The sequence below is a fragment of the Chiloscyllium punctatum genome, chromosome 3 (genome assembly GCF_047496795.1).
Source record: "Chiloscyllium punctatum isolate Juve2018m chromosome 3, sChiPun1.3, whole genome shotgun sequence".
Classification (NCBI taxonomy): domain Eukaryota; kingdom Metazoa; phylum Chordata; class Chondrichthyes; order Orectolobiformes; family Hemiscylliidae; genus Chiloscyllium; species Chiloscyllium punctatum.
Genome location: NC_092741.1, coordinates 156,281,416 through 156,298,800, shown reverse-complemented (window position 1 = coordinate 156,298,800; position 17,385 = coordinate 156,281,416). Strand labels below are relative to the sequence as shown.

Sequence of the window (17,385 nt, the reverse complement as noted above, 5' to 3'; positions counted from 1 at the left end):
CTCATCTCCACTTGTGATAGGCTAATGGTTAACCCAAAGCCTGACATGATCACATAGCAGTGCACTGGATCTTGACACTGTTGCTAGCATTCTGAAAAAATAAGAATTAAGTCGATTGACCTTTTGATAGTGGAGCTATGCTTTTAGACTTTGAATGGTGTAATTTGTTGCTTATGCTCTCAGAGTCATAGAGTCATACAGCATGGAAACAGACCCTTCGGCCCAACCAGTCCATGCTGAACATAATCCCAAACTAAACTAGTCCCATCTGCTTGCTCCTGGTCCAAATCCCTCCAAACCTTTCCCAATTATGTACGTGTCTAAATGTCTTTTAAAGGTTGGAACTGTGCCCGCATCCACCACTTCCTCAGGAAGTTGGTTCCACAAACGAGCCACCCTAACAATTACACTGGAACTCACTGCCTGTGAGAGTGGTAAAGACAGAAACCCTCACTTTCTGTTCAAGGTCAGCACAATTCATTGGTGCCATCTTTTCCCAGCATCCTCAGGGGAGTTAATGTGCCCTGAACAGTACGGGGGCCATACATGTGTATTGTGGAAATGTAGGAGAAAGGGAGGACTGCAGATGTTGGAGATCAGAGTCGAGAGTCTGGTGCTGGAAAAGCACAGCAGGTCAGGCAGCATCCGAGGAGCAGGAGAATCGATGTTTTAGGCTTAAGCCCTTCGTCAAGAATGTGTGGAATATTGTGGAGTTGTGACCCAGTTCCAGATAGTGAGAGGAGCCATTCAGAGTGGGAGAGAAAATTCATGTAAAATTCCACTGAACATTGTTTCAATGCAGTCATTTAGCTATGTATTTTCAACATATTAAAATGGATCACAAAGCAACTTTATGTGGAGTTAAGTTATGCAGTAGAGGAAATTAAATCCTAACTGAATTCAAGATAATACTGGAAAGAATATCATGTAAAACTCAATAATTTACACACTGCTCCCTTAATAATTAAAATACTCAATAAAGTTGTGAGGGATGCATGCACATGATAAGCAATGCAATTAACTAGTGGGCAATTCAGATTGACTGCATAAATTTTATGTCCTGTATTAGGTACTTAAGACTTTAGTTTCAAAGTGTCCAGTTTTAAGCAGTGAAATTTAAGGTGAGCTGGAAAATAAAATTTGTAAAGAAGCTAAGGATCTATTCTCAAACGCAAGTGTAAGTGATGGAGTTATAAAAGAAAATAAAATAAAGAGCATGTCCCTTTAAAAATATATCGTGAAAGCTGACAATAACAACAAGAAGTGGCTTTAGAAATTACTAAACTAAATGATGTGAGGAAACTAGAATAACATAATGCAATAACTGAAGCATTCAGTTTTAATGGTTATTTCCTTTGGTGCTCACTTCGATCTCTCCCACTGTTGGGTTCGTGAAATCCATCAAGCACCAGCACTGTTTTCCTGCTGATATTATTATTAATTTGGTAAATCTAGCAAAAACAGTAAAACAGGCAAAAGAATGTCTGCGTTTTATTTTCCCCTCCAACATTTTTCCCTTATCTCAAGTTGCTGATTTATGCTGAAATCTCTTTCCCCGTCGATCAAACATGCTCCAGGGCTGTGAGCAAGCAATCACTTTTCATATGGGCCAGTCTGCCTCCAGAAGCCATTACCCTAGAGTTCTGAGAGAGGTGGCTGAGGAAATAGCAGAGGCATTGGTTGAGATCTTTCAAGAGTCACTGGAGTCAGGAAAGGTCCCGGATGATTGGAAGATGGCTGTTGTAACCCCCTTGTTCAAGAAAGGATCAAGGCAAAAGATGGAAAATTATAGGCCAATCAGCTTAACCTCGGTTGTTGGTAAAATTCTAGAATCCATCATTAAGGATGAGATTTCTAAATTCTTAGAAGAGCAGAGTCTGATTAGAACAAGTCAACATGGATTTAGTAAAGGGAGGTCATGCCTGACAAACCTGTTGGAATTTTTTGAAGAGGTAACAAGTAGGTTAGACCAGGGAAACCCAGTTGATGTGGTCTATCTAGACTTTCAAAAGGCCTTTGATAAGGTGCCACACGGGAGGCTGCTGAGCAAGGTGAGGGCCCATGGTGTTCGAGGTGAGCTGCTGGGATGGATTGAGGATTGGTTGTCTAAGAGAAGGCAGAGAGTTGGGATAAAAGGTTCTTTTTCAGAATGGCAGCCGGTGACGAGCGGTGTCCCGCAGGGTTCGGTGCTGGGGCCACAGCTGTTCGCATTATATATTAATGATTTGGATGAGGGAACCAGGGGCATTCTAGCGAAGTTTGCCGATGATACGAAGTTAGGTGGACAGGCAGGTAGTACTGAGGAAGTGGGGAGGCTACAGAAGGATCTAGACAGTTTGGGAGAGTGGTCCAGGAAATGGCTGATGGAATTTAACGTGAGCAAGTGCGAGGTCTTGCACTTTGGCAAAAAGAATAAAAGCATGGACTACTTTCTAAATGGTGAGAAAATTAATAAAGCCAAAGCACAAAGGGATCTGGGAGTGCTAGTCGAGGATTCTCTAAAGGTAAACATGCAGGTTGAGTCTGTGATTAAGAAAGCGAATACAATGTTGTCTCTTATCTCTAGAGGGTTGGAATATAAAAGCAGAGATGTACTACTAAGACTTTATAAAGCTCTGGTTAGGCACCATTTGGAGTACTGTGTCCAGTTTTGGTCCCCACACCTCAGGAAGGACATACTGGCACTGGAACGTGTCCAGCGGAGATTCACACGGATGATCACTGGAATGACAGGTCTAGCATATGAGGAACGGCTGAGGATACTGGGATTGTATTCGTTGGAGTTTAGAAGATTAAGGGGAGACTTAATAGAGACGTACAAAATAATACATGGCTTGGAAAAGGTGGATGCTAGGAAATTGTTTCCGTTAGACGAGGAGACTAGGACCCGTGGACACAGCCTTAGAATTAGAGGGGGTCATTTCAGAACGGAAATGCGGAGACATTTCTTCAGCCAGACAGTGGTGGGCCTGTGGAATTCATTGCCACGGAGTGCAGTGGAAGCCGGGACGCTAAATGTCTTCAAGGCCGAGATTGATAGGTTCTTGTTGTCTAGAGGAATTAAGGGCTACGGGGAGAATGCTGGTAAGTGGAGCTGAAATGCGCATCAGCCATGATTGAATGGCAGAGTGGACTCGATGGGCCGAATGGCCTTACTTCCACTCCTATGTCTTATGGTCTTACTCGGGACATCTCAAAAAAATCTGATTTGTTTCTTCTCCAATGTCCACCTATTTTCCAGCCAGGGTATCTGGGCTGGAATTCATCATGGAACAAGGAGCTTTTTCATTCCAGGCATGACATACTGAGATTATCGTAATTGACCAACTTTCTGACATAACTTTGCAAATTCAGCAAAGTGAGGCTTTCAGTTGGGGCAATATACAATCTATAGAACCCATTGCCACAGAGGACTGTGGGAGCCAAGTATTTAAGACAGCAATAGACAGGGTCTTGATTGATAAGGGATTAAGGGTTACAGGGAGAAGGCAGGAAAATGGGGTTGAGTTACATATCAGCTATGACTTAACAGCCCAGCAAACTTGATGGGCCGATTGGTCTAATTCTGCTCCTCTCCTTTATAGTCTTATGTTCTGACAGAGAGACTCACTACCAACCATTAGGATTTTAAAAAAAAATATGTTGCAGTTCCAATGTTGGGTAAGAATGTTTGCATGCTTCAATGTAAGTCTGTAGAAGTGGCTGCTGATCTGATATTATCAGCTTAACATCATTGCCAAAGTTACAGTTACCAACTTTTTTTTTATCCCCTTAGTTTTTATCTATTACACCCTTCCCCTGCATCAACTCCCCCTTCCCCACACCCATTTGCCCAAGGCTCAGAACCAGATGAAGCACTGTTTCTTTTTGGAAATGCCTTCCACAGACTGACTCAGACTGAATCCCTCTGAACAACCTGCACTCCTTGAAATTTCACAGGTTCAATGTTGTGGTCCCACTGCTAGTTTACTCAGGCAGCCTGAGGGATGGTGAATAATTGTGAGAGTGAGCTGACTCCTGAGTACATGAGCATATTCCACTTAGCTGAGATTTTCAGGTTAGACCGCTTTTTGAAAATCAGTCCCAATATGTTCCTTGAATGAAATATGTTCAATAAATTACAGTTCAACCTTCTGCAAGAAACAACAGAGGGTTGTCAGTTATTGAGTCAGAAAGCCACAGTGATGATAACTGTTAACCTGTTTACGAAACAGCACAGCATTACTGAGAAGGATCACAATTCCAGAAAGGACTCTTACAATGTGTGAAATTGTTTGGTAAAGTTTTCCCTCTGATTTTCGATCTTCTTACATGATCAATTGATTATTCAAGTAGAACTAATGCAACAGTGTTGTTCAATAAATCAGCCTTCATTTTTCATCTGTGAACTGAAGAAATAAACAAAGCACGGTGCTCGAATACATAATTCTTTTTGGGAATACTATTTACGATGCATTATTTTGAAAAAGTCACATTTTGTGGAAGCTTATTGTCTTGTACAAATCAGGACAATTTTCAAGAAATTCTAATTCAAGGGGAAAATGTAACATTTACGTTGCATGATAGGAGAGTGCTGATTGGTTTTCGAGAGGATTCTGATTGGTCGAGGTGTTGTCATAGAGAATGCACCTTTTAACACTGGTTGACAGTTGACAGCTAGGATTTGTTTCAATTCTAAACTAGCACGATTCATTCTGATTGGTCAGGGCATTGCCATGAGAAATGAACCAGCAAATGACTTATTATTTTGTTTGGTTGAAACAGGCAAAGTGAGTGCGTATCTTCTATCTGCAAAGAACATGGTCCTGTGTATTGATACATGACACTTCCAGTGCATGCATACCTGTCAAAATTAATGAGGATTCTTCAAAGTGCAAAGTAACATTAACTAATGAGCCCTCCTTTGGACTATTATTCAGTGCCAGAGGTATGATCCTTGTTCTTACCTTCTCCTTTCTCCTAAGAGACTTTGCTGGGACCGGCCGGGAGAAGTTCCTGATCCCAGACTCTGGCCACTGCCGGAGAGCAAGCTCTCTGTCTCAAAGTGAAAGGTTGTCTCATGGTCTGCTCTTTGGTTTGGATTTTCTAAGAATTCACTGTCATTCCAGGCTCCGACAGTCCCATCCATAGCCTGGTATTTTATCTCAATGGAGACACAGGTCTAGATTAAATCAAAAGAGAAAGGTTATTTTTAAAATGCACTGTCTATTAAATACTGAAAAGGCAAAGTTTTGCAACTTTCTCCCTTCTAGTATTAAGTTACATATCTGCAAACAACAATAGCTTCTATTAATATAACACCTGTAACAGAATGAAACACTGTGAGGAGCATCATAAAACAAAGTTTAACACTGAGTCACATCAGGTGCTATTGGATCAGGTGACCAAAGGCTTGGTCAATGAGTGAGTTTTAAAGGAAATGTTAAAGGTGGAAAGTGAGGGAGATGGACAGAGAGGTGTCGGGAAGATATTCTCGATCTTGAGGCCTTGAAAACATTGTCACCAATGGTGGAACAATTAAAACTGAGGTCAATCAAGAGACGAGAATGCAGACATTTTGGAAGGCTGTGAGGCTGGAGGATGTTACAGAGATTGGGAAGGGTGAGGCTATGGAACGTTTTGGAAACAATAAATTGAATTTAAAAATTAAGACATTGCTTGGCTGGTAACCAATGAAAGTCAACGAGAACAGAAAAGTAAAGAGGAGTTGCTGTATTTGGATGACCCTAAGTTTATAAAGAGCGCAGAATGTGGGAGAGCAGATGAGAATGTGTTGAAATAGTCAAGGTTGAAGATAATGAAAGCATGATTGAGGGCTTCTACAGCTGATTTACTGAGACAGGGTAAGGCTAAATAATGTCCCCAAGTTGGGAATAAACAGTCTTAGTGATGACACAATTATAAGGTTCAACTTAGGATCAAATATGACGTCAGGGTTGTGAGCAGACTGGCTGGACATGAGGTTGTTGCCAGGAAAAATGATGGAGTCAATAATTACGGAACAGAGCTTTGAGCTGGAGCTGAAAACAATGACTTCAGTTTTTCCAATATTTATTCAAAGAAAAGCCCTTTTCATGTAGTCCACAGTGTCAGATAAACAATGCAGCACTGAGAGAGGTGGTGGGCATATTACTAATATAGGTGCAAATTGATGCTTTGTCTTCTAATGATTTTCCCATGGGGCAGCACACAGATGAGAAATAGGATGAGGCCAAGAATAGAATCTTGGGGGACATCAGAGGGGGTCGTGGTGGAGTGGTAATAGAGGCTATCACGATGAATACTCTGGCTATGATGACATCAATAAGAATGGGATCAGGTGGAGTTGTGAAAGTTGGACAACAAAGGAGGTGACTTCAGGGGAGGATAATGTGGTCAGTGCTACAGGATCGAGTCAGATCAGGAGAGAACATTTACCTTCGTCACAGTGACTATCTGTGATTTTCATCAGTCTAATTTCAGGACTGAGGTAAGGGCATAAACCTAATTGGAGAGATTGAAACCTTGGGTTCAGGAAAGATGGCAGTGGATTGGAAAGCAACAAAGATGTTTTGAGAGGAAAAGGAAGTTGGAAATTGGATGGTGGTTTGCAGCAAGGCTTGCTTTTTGAAAACATAGTGCAGGACTTAATTTCACACAGTGAGTATTTTTTAACCCTGACTTATTGTCATTCACCAAATCGAAAATATTGTGGGCTGGATTACATGAAGGAGTTGAGAAGCTCATGAGATTGGAAAGATTATGACCCTGCAAACTCATCTCTGTAAGGAAACCCTGGCCACAATATTTTTGCTTCATGGATGTGGAGACAGGATGGAGTTGGCTGGGTTACTTTTGGAAGGAAGTTCAAGGTAGTGATGGAGGAAGATGTATGGTAATACTGACAGGCTAGAACACACACCCCAGCTCTGTTTATTAGAGCCAGGTCTTAATCCTGACTGTTAGGCCCTCAAACATTCATCCCCCTCACATCCCATACAAACACCATGACCCCCATGCCTTGTCCATGTCACCTGTCCCTTGCCCCTCCATAATCCCTATATCTTCCATTCCCCCTCCATACCCCATACCCCTTCTAAGTTACAATATTTCTCATGCCCTCACATGTCTCCTAGTCTCCAATAAGCCCTTCATGCTCATCATCGCTCCCATGATACTTCCAAGTGCTCCATTTCCCATCCATGACTCCATGCTCCTTTGAAACCCCCTCAAAGTTGTGGGCACCTTTAATATTTCTTAGAATTCCTCAGAAACCATTCTCCTAATATCCACCATGTACAAAACTAATGTAAACCTGTAACCCACACTGGGAAAATTTTACAGATATGGGAATGGGGGTGGCCATTATTTTTAAAGACTTTTCAACTCAGCCTGGTTCCATGAAGATTGAGGCCTGAATTTTGCTCTCCAATATAGACCTATTTCAGTGAGAGTAATTCTTCAAAAAGAAAACTTCGAATTGAATTGAATTATGGTAGTTGTTATGGGTTTGAAAGGTGCTGTCAAATGAGCCTGGTTGTGTTACAGCTGTGCATATTATAGACTGGATACACTGCTGCGATTGTGTGTCAGTTGTGAAGGAAGTGAATGGTCAATGTGATCATGGAATGTCAATAAATAGACAATAGACAATAGACAATCGACAATAGATGCAGGAGTAGGCCATTCTGCCCTTCGAGCCTGCACCGCCATTCAATATGATCATGGCTGATCATTCCTAATCAGTATCCTGTTCTAGCCTTATCTCCATACCCCTTGACTCCACTATCTTTAAGAGCTCTATCCAATTCTTTCTTAAAAGAATCCAGAGACTGGGCCTCCACTGCCCTCAAAGCAGGATGCTTTGTCATGGATGGTGTTGAGCTTGTGTGTTGTTGAAGTTACACTCATCCATGGAAATGAGACTCCTGTCACACTCCTGACTTGTGCCTTGTAGATGGTGGACAGGATTTGGGGAGTCAGGAGGGAGTCACTTGCTGCAGGATTCCTGGCCTCTGACCTACTCCTGTTGCCAATGCGTTTATTTGTTGAGTCCAGTTGAGTTTCCAGTCAATGGTAACCCCCAGGATGTTGATTGTGGGAGATTTCAGTGAAGATAACACTATTAAAGGTCAAAGGGAAGTGATTGAATTGTCTCTTTTTGGAGATAGTCTTTGGTTGGTACTTGTATTGAGCAAATGTTACTTGCCACTTATCAGCTCAAGCCCGGATATGATCTGTTTCAGTAGCAGAGGAGGAGTTGTGAATAGTGCTGAACATTGCGTAATCCTTGGCGAACATCTCCCCTTCTGACTTTATGATGGAGGGAAGCTCATTAATAATGCAGCTGAAGATGGCTGGGCCCAGAACACTACCCTGAGGAACTCGTGCAATGATGGCCTTGGACCAAGATGATTGACATTCACTAATGACAGGGAGAAAGTGAGGACTGCAGATGCTGGAGATCAGAGCTGAAAAATGTGTTGCTAGAAAAGCGCAGCAGGTCAGGCAGCATCCAAGGAGCAGGAGAAGTGATGGAAGAAGTGGAGGAGATGTGGTGGAGAGCACGTCTGAGGGGAAATTGTGGTCTTTGAGGTCGGGGTGGAAAAGGTGGGGGGTGGTGCCACCTTTTCCTCCGCTACATCGATGACTGTATCGGCACTACCTTGTGCTCACACGAAGAGGTTGAACAGTACATCCACTTTACCAACACCTTCTACCCCGACCTCAAATTTACCTGGACCCTCTCAGACTCCTCCCTCCCCTTCCTAGACCTCTCCATTTCTATCTCAGCCGACCGACTCAACACGGACATTTACTATAAATCGACCGACTTCCACAGCTACCTAGATTACACCTCCTCCCACCCTGCCCCCTGTAAAAACGCCATCCCATATTCCCAATTCTTTCGCCTCCGCTGCATCTGCTCCCAGGAGGACCAATTCCAATACCGAACAACCCAGATGGCCTCCTTCTTCAAATACCGCAATTTCCCCTCAGACGTGGTTGACGATGCTCTTCACCGCATCTCCTCCACTTCCCGCTCCTCCACCCTTGAACCCCGCCCCTCCAATCGCCACCAGGACAGAACCCCACTGGTCCTCACCTACCACCCCACCAACCTCCAGATACATAGTATCATCCTTCGTCATTTCCGCCACCTCCAAACAGACCCCACCAGGGATATATTTCCCTTCCCTCCCCTATCAGCGTTCCGTAAAGACCACTCCCTCCGTGACTCCCTCGTCAGGTCCACACCCCCACCAACCCAACCTCCACTCCCAGCACCTTCCCCTGCAACTGCAAGAAATGCAAAACTTGCGCCCACACCTCCCCCCTTACTTCCCTCCAAGGCCCCAATGGATCCTTCCATATCCATCACAAATTCACCTGCACCTTCACAAACATCATTTACTGCATCCGCTGCACCCGATGTAGCCTCCTCTATATTGGGGAGACAGGCCGCCTACTTGCAGAACGTTTCAGGGAACACCTCTGGGACACCACACCAACCAACCTAACCGCCCCGTGGCTGAATACTTTAACTGCCCCTCCCACTCTGCCAAGGACATGCAGATCCTTGGCCTCCTCCATCGCCAGACCATGGCAACATGACGCCTGGAGGAAGAGCACCTCATCTTCCGCCTAGGAACCCTCCAATCACAAGGGATGAATGCAGATTTCTCCAGCTTCCTCATTTCGTCTCTCCCCACCAATCTCAGTCCCAACCCTTGGACACAGCACCGCCTTCTTGACTCGCAATCTTCTTCCCGACCTCTCCGCCCCCACCCCCTCTCCGGCCTATCACCCTCACCTTAACCTCCTTCCACCTATCGCATTCCCAACGCCCCCCCTCCCAAGTCCCTCCTCCCTACCTTTTATCTTACCCTGCTTGGCACACCCTCCTCATTCCTGAAGAAGGGCTTATGCCCGAAACGTCGATTCTCCTGTTCCTTGGATGCTGCCTGACCTGCTGCGCTTTTCCAGCAACATATTTTTCAGCTCTGATCTCCAGCATCTGCAGTCCTCACTTTCTCATGGTTCTTCATTCACTGATATTAATATCCTAGGAATGTTGGTGCTGTACCTTGTCATGTTGGGAGCAGAGAAACTGGCTTCTATTCCTGGACAATTTAGTTTTGTGCGCATTGATGGTTTATTGATATCAGTTGTCTCTACCTGCCCATGTTTGAATGAATGAGTGTGGTCACCTTTGCACAGAGCAGTCATTTAAGTTAATTGGGTGTAAGTGAGGCATAAACATCGGATATACGACACTGTCAAGCGTGATATGGATTGCATGTTTTCACACATGACAAACATGTTTTAAATATAAGTCATATGTAGGTACCTGACTATAGTAATAGCAACCACAGTGTGCAGTTCAATGAGATCTGGTAAGTGAGACATTACAAACTGACACCCAGTAGCATCCTAAAGCTCTAATTTAGTTTTGCACGAGCAACACTTTATACTCTGGCAACTTTATCCTACAGCATTGGTGTTGCTATGGCAACACACTTACTGTAGTCTTCGCTTCATTGTGGGCTGTGTGTGTTCTCAGAGGATTAAATTTGTTGTGGCATACAAATGCAGAGTCAAGCATGAGAGCAAATTAACATGAGATATCTCTATATGATGCTGTCCTTAATTTCCCAGGAAAAATTTGAATGATATAACTGCAATGATGTGACAAATAATTAAATACTTTCACTGCTACCTAAACATTTGCACATAGATTTCAACAATGCTGTCTGTGTGAGACAACGTAAGGTTAAATTCAAGGTGTAAACAATAACAGTAAACAGAAAACGTAGTGTCTTGACAAGTAGCATCTGAACAGGGAACCAATGTATTGTAAAACACTCTGACTACCCATTTTTATCTCCTACACTGTATCAATCCTAACGTCACTTTTCACAAAATTAGGATATTTGAATTTTTGATGAGAATTAAAAATATAATTAATCAAGGAAAATGATGGGGTCAAAATTAACCCAAAGTTGTTAGAACATGCACTTTAAATATTATTAAGTCCATTTCCTGTGCAAGTTTGAGACTTTATGATTGTTCGAAGCCCCTTTCTCAAAATGGATCATCACTGACTGCAGGTATAATCATTTTTCTTGTTCATAACATAGGGACTGCTGGAAGCCATCTCCAAAATGTAGATTGAAGTAAGAAGTTACTGTCAACCACCCCTCATCCTTTCCTCCTGACCAATCTTCTGCCAATGCCCATCTTGCAAAGACTTCTCCTCTTCATCACTGGTGTGTTGCCTCCAGGGATCAGAATATCTGCCCTTGCCCTGTCCTGGAGGAGAAACAACGAGTTTCCATTGGGAACATCGATGCAGCAGGACTTTCTGAAGAATTAAGAGTAACTACTGGGTTGCAGGTCACACATAGTCACCAGGAGCTGTGCAGACAGAGCTTCTCCAACAGTAAATTGCCTTATTCCTTTCAAAATTTTTTTAAGACTCATGGCCATCGCTGGCTTGGTCAGTATTTATTGCCTGATCCTCGTTGCTCAAGAAAATGTGATAGCGGTGAGTGCTACTCTATGCTCTCCTCTTTTACAAAATGAGTTATGCAACAATTTGAGTTTATCTCCACAGTACACATTCTGCTGCTGTTGCCTATTAAACCATATCTGCCCTGATCTTCATGAGGTAGAATTATTCCAGATTGCCAGGGGAAACATCATGATCAGAAACCAAACAGTTTTTAAGATTCATTAAGTAACAAATATATTGTTTTTGCCCAGCGGCTATTGTCATGGATGGCCAGTGGCAACATGATAAGACACTGTAATTTTACAGAGCAGCAGCACGCTTTATGATCAAAGGAGTCATGAAGCTTAAGTTGCACGGAAATAAAATGACCAATAATGTTACCCTAAGGTTATTGTCATTATGTCCATTGCCCAGACTTAGGGATAGACATCATTGAATCAGAGAATGGTTACAGTGCAGGTGGAAACCATCCATCTATCCATCCTGTTGTGTCTGCATTAGTTTTCTACCAGGGCAAGTTAGCTTATCCCACCCTCTACACCCTTCCCAAAGCCCATCAAACTTTCCCCCATCAGGTACTTATCCAGTTTACCAGTAGACACTAATAGGAACTAATGAACTGAAGAAACATCACGCAACTAATAGGTGAAAGCAACATTCCCCTCCCTGACATATTGTCAGTGAATATGAAAGTAGAAACGGATAACGTAGTCTTAAATTATTAATAATAGCGAAGTATTTTCATGCAATTGTAAATATTTAATGAAAGGTTGGAAACTTTCAGAGTTACATATCATTTTAAAATATAGTTGCATGGAGTATAGATTCCCTTTATGAATGAATGTTGAATCGTCTGTTGGTGGTTTGAAAGGTGAGATGATAAAATGTAAAATGTTGCCTGTGCAGCACCTATCTGGCCATCTCCATCTGTCCTGTTGTAACTACAGTGACAAGGGCAGAGGGAGGCTTTGGACAGTCTGCCTGCTATTAGACTTATTGATGCTCTCAAGTAGCCAATTCAGAGGCCTGGCTCCCAAACTCTTACCTCCTTGAGTTGCTCCCAGTCCCTAGACTCTCCTTTTGTTCAGGGATCACACATTACTGAGGTGGAAACTATAGAGCTGCCAACCAGCTATGGTGGGATGGTAGCAGAGGTCTTACCCTGAGATAGTGAGGATTGCAGATGCTGGAGAAGTCAGAGTCGATAAGGTGTAGTGCTGGAAAAAGCGCAGCAGGTCAGGCAGCATCTGAGGAGCAGGAGAGTCCTGATGAAGGGTCCTGCCTGAAACCTTGACTCTCTTGCTCCTCAGATGCTGCCTGACCTGCTGTGTTTCTTCCAGCACATTTTATCAATCTGAATTAAAGGCCTGTTGAATGCAAAATGGCCACTTGTCAGTGAGTACCAGTGGGCGTGCATCAGGTAGTGGATGGGAAACACTACCATTCAAAACGTCCTGCCATCGAGATTAAATTTGAGTTTGTATTTGGCCATATGTCCTGAGGGCATATCTGGTGAAACTCTAAGACTCCTTAGGGAATCTCCTGCATTAGCATTCATAATGCATGAGCTCATGGCCACAGAACATCAGATTCATTCAAAGCAACACAGAAAGAAATCCAACTGTGGGCCCAACCAGCATGGGAACAAATCTACTGAACAGAGGTGCCCTTCGAACCTTCAGTGTGACCAGCATGAGGCTCCCTATGGCAGTGGCAGCAGTTTATTGAAGTAATCACAATTTGTGATTCTTTCATGGGGTGTGAGCATTACTGTCAAGACCAGCAACTGACCATTTCTAATAGCCTTTGGGAATAAAATATCTTACTGCAAGTTGCTTGAAATAGTCACAACATGTTAGTGGGTGGCACGGTGGCACAGTGGTTAGCACTGCTGCCTCACAGCGCCAGAGACCCGGGTTCAATTCCCGCCTCAGGCGACTCTCTGTGTGGAGTTTGCACATTCTCCCCGTGTCTGCGTGGGTTTCCTCCGGGTGCTCCGGTTTCCTCCCACACTCCAAAGATGTGCAGGTTAGGTGAATTGGCCACGCTAAATTGCCCATAGTGTTAGGTAAGGGGTAGATGTAGGGGTATGGGTGGGTTGCGCTTTGGCGGGTGCGGTGTGGACTTGTTGGGCCGAAGGGCCTGTTTCCACACTGTAAAGTAATCTAATGTTGGGAAAATAATTCTCCTGAATTCAGGTCCTTCCAGACGTTATATTGATATTGTATCCATGTACTGAAATTAGAATTTGTCATCTATGTGTCCCATCACTTTAAATATGAATCCAATTCGTTTTTGAAAACTTTCTATGATGCTTGGACAACTACTTTCATTTTTAACTATTTCTGTTTAACTGTGAACCCTTCACATTATTTCAGGGTTACACTTTGTGTTGCAAGTGAAAAATTTTGGTTGTGCACCGAATCAGTAAAAGCGACCTGGTGGATGTAGTTTCTGACCTGGGAGTGGAGCAGCAAGTTTAAACAGTGGCTGCAGTGAAATGGGTGTTGATAAATCTAATGGTGGGCACCTCATCCAGATGGTCCCTGCAAACTAGAAAGGGCTGATTTGAAGATAGCCGTCATAAATGGAAGTGTAGAATTTAGGAAGCTATATCTGTGAAGTGAGAGGAGTTGCGAAATTTATAAAATAATGTTTAAAATTAACTGGAATACACCTTCCGTAATGTAATATTCAAACATTGTTGAGCAGACCGTGCTCTTTGATTATCTGAAATTGCATCAGCAGAAAGTGTGGGAGGGGAGGAATGGGGACAAGAATGGAAAGTTCTGATTTGGTTGTCAACGTATCATCCCAGTTCAGATCTCAAAGAGGCTCCCTCTTCCTTTGGACTGTGGAGTTTTACACCTGTTAGTTGATTCTGCTGAAAAATAGGTGGGAGGATGTGAAGGAAAAAGGCACAAACAAAACAGAAAAAGGTTCAAAAGTCTTACCCTGATTGAGCTGTTGTTGTCATCAATTAAAGTGTCTGATATTTCAAGCTGTCCTTCCTCCACTACCTTCTGTAATACCATTGCGAAAGTCCCAATTAATCTGAAAGTAACACAATAATAGAACATCAACTCCAGCAATTTTTTTTATCCATTCATGGGATGAGGGTGTTGCTGACCCGGCAGCATTTATTGCCCATCCCTAATTGCCCAGAGGACAGTTAAAAGTCCACCACATTGCTGTTGTTCTGGAGTCACATGTAGGCCAGACCAGGTAAGGACAATGGTTTCCTTCCTCAAAGGATGGGTTTTTCCTAACAATTGATTCAAGGTCATCAACAGACTCGAAATTCCAGATTCTCTTTCATTGGATTCAAATTCCGCCATCTGCCGAAGCAGGGTTTTAACCCGGGTCCCCAAAATGTCATCTGGGTCTCTGGATTAACAGTCTAGTGGTAACACCTTTCGACCATCATCTCCCCTTTACCTGTATCTGAATCTGAAATCCATGAAATGATGACAGTTTTAAAATCCATTTTATATTAGACACAATCATCATATTATTTTAGTAAAAGAAACCCATTCACTTCTACATGGACTGTGTAACAGCAGTGTCCAGAGAAAGTATAAGCGGTCAGTTCACTACGAAATTAAATCATGCATAGACTCGCACCAGTATGAGGAAACCATTTGATCAAGGCAAAACTGCTGCAATGCTCACCAATGTATCACACAGAAACAAAATAAAGTTCAAAGCATGAGAAAACTATTGCTCATTTTAGCTTAAACTTTACAATCTCCTAATGGCTTCAATGTTGTGATTCTGGAAGTATTCATTTGTATCCACTTTTGTAAAAAGATTTAATCCAGATATTATTTAAAATTCATATAGACTTGATCAATCATGCTGGTCCCCAGCTTTATCATTGCTTATGAAAAGAAATTGTCAAAACTTTGTACTAAAGTTTGACACCCTTTACCTTAAATGGGTATCTTTTGTTCCACCAAACTTGGGTCAACAATTTAGTCCCCTTGATCCAAAATCTCTGCACTTGTGAAAATCTTAAATTTACTCATCCATTTCTTCCAACACTCAATTTCTTCAGACATGACAGTTTCAGGGAGGGTGACTAATCATCCCTCAACTTTTGATATCTTTCTCCTGGATTCCTTCCAGAACTTACATATCTTCCCTGGACAGGTTATTTCAGATGTTCTAACCAGGACTGGATGGAAATTCACCATCACATCTTCAGCCTTCAATATCACACGTTTGGTAATCCCAACATTTTATTTGTTTTTCTCATCAGTAGTAAACAAGAAACTCATGGTGCATCTGGTAACCTATCCAACAAACGTACTGAGTCTGCTTTCTGCTCTGCTATCTGTATTATGTCATTATTTAGCCTGTAATCTCTACCCCTAGCCTCTTGACTTTCTATTTATTTGCTTGAACATCATTGGCCACTTTCTATCCATTGACTAAACCTGTCCAGATTCTTGTTGGGTGAGTGCATGCTAGACATTGTTATGAGCCAGAATTCCCAATGTAGCGTCATCTGAGAAACTTTCACTTCAAGGATAGTATTTCACCTTCTTAGTCATTTATAAAAACAGTAAAGAGAACTGTATTGACTCTGGTGGGACTCTGTACTCTCCCTCTCCCACTTATGCACATTCCTACCCATTGTTACCATGTTGTAACCCATCCTAGCATTGACCATTCATTCTGTAGACAGGAATTGTGAAAGTGAGGACTGCAGATGCTGGAGATTAGAGTTGAGAGTTGGTGCTGGAAAAGCACAGCAGGTCAGGCAGCATCCGAGGAGCAGGAGAATCGACATTTCGGGCATAAGCCCTTCATCAGGATAATTCCTGATGAAGGGTTAATGCCTGAAACAACAATTTCAGGTATTTGCTTTTTGACATGTACCTGGTGAGTCTGTCTATGATGTAGCTCACTACCAGACGTTTTCCTGAAATCCAGGTAAATAACAGCTGGTTTTGCACATCACGCACTATGTCTGTAAGCTCCTCGAAGAGTTATAAATGATCAAACATCACCTATATGATTCTGTGAACAAGTTGAATCTCTCTAAACAGATGGTCTTCTTGATGATCTCTTTTGCTATCTCTTATCACCATTTTTTACACTTGCACCATGAATGAGATATACCTCTGAGAGTTTTCATTCAATTTTTGACCATTGATTTGCTTCTTTCAGTACAATGTTTCTCAATGGAATGAGTGAGCTCTCTGAATCTTCTTCTGATTCTTGGATGACTCCTCTGTCAAGGCTCTTTCCCTTCTATTCTTGTATTAACTCAGGTGTTTAGCCACCTTTTCACATTCCATCAAATCAAACAATAAGATTTTGTCCCATTCTTGGAGACTAACTGTCACTGTCACAGGTAAATATTCCCATTTCCCTTTACTTGATCTTTATATAATAAAACATAGGTTGTTATTGTCAGATGTAGTTTTTGATCTACAGCTTTTGCTCATCCAGTCTGTGTCAGAGAGCAGACACCCTGGAGTGTTAATTGAAGCTTGTTGATACTGTGTAGGTTTACAACAGGGATTGGGTCTTTTTTTAAATTCATGATAATCAAGGAATAATTTTATCTTCGATATTAAGAGATTTTGGGTACTTTGAGAAGATCCTACTGAGGTCAGAAGCAATTAATAATTTCTGTACTAAAAGCACTACAGAGAGTGCAAAGAAAGCATAATTATTCCAGTAGAAAAGTATAGTTTGTGCAACTTCCAGGCTCGCAGTGCTTGGTTGGAAGTCTGGCAGGTAATTAAGGAGCTCAGCAAGTGGAAGGTTTCAGCTTTGTGAGTAGTATATAAGAAGACTTTACAGTTCACAGGAAAGAATTGGGGAGAATCAGCTCTTAAAGATTCGAGATAGGGAGTAATATCATCTGGATGTGAATT

At 42.4% G+C, this 17,385-nt stretch overlaps 1 protein-coding gene across 9 annotated transcripts in view; it reads right to left on the bottom strand.

Moving 5' to 3' along the window:
* The window catches only part of otofa (otoferlin a), a 461,762-nt gene that overhangs the window by 289,746 nt on the left and 154,631 nt on the right, over positions 1 to 17,385 (bottom strand). For all 9 annotated transcript variants that reach the window (XM_072562753.1, XM_072562744.1, XM_072562806.1 and 6 more), the window contains exons 4-5: positions 14,449 to 14,548; positions 4,947 to 5,161 (exon numbers count right to left, since the gene is read on the bottom strand). In XM_072562753.1, the coding sequence (XP_072418854.1) occupies positions 4,947 to 5,161; positions 14,449 to 14,548 (315 nt within the window). The remainder of the gene's footprint in view (positions 1 to 4,946; positions 5,162 to 14,448; positions 14,549 to 17,385) is intronic.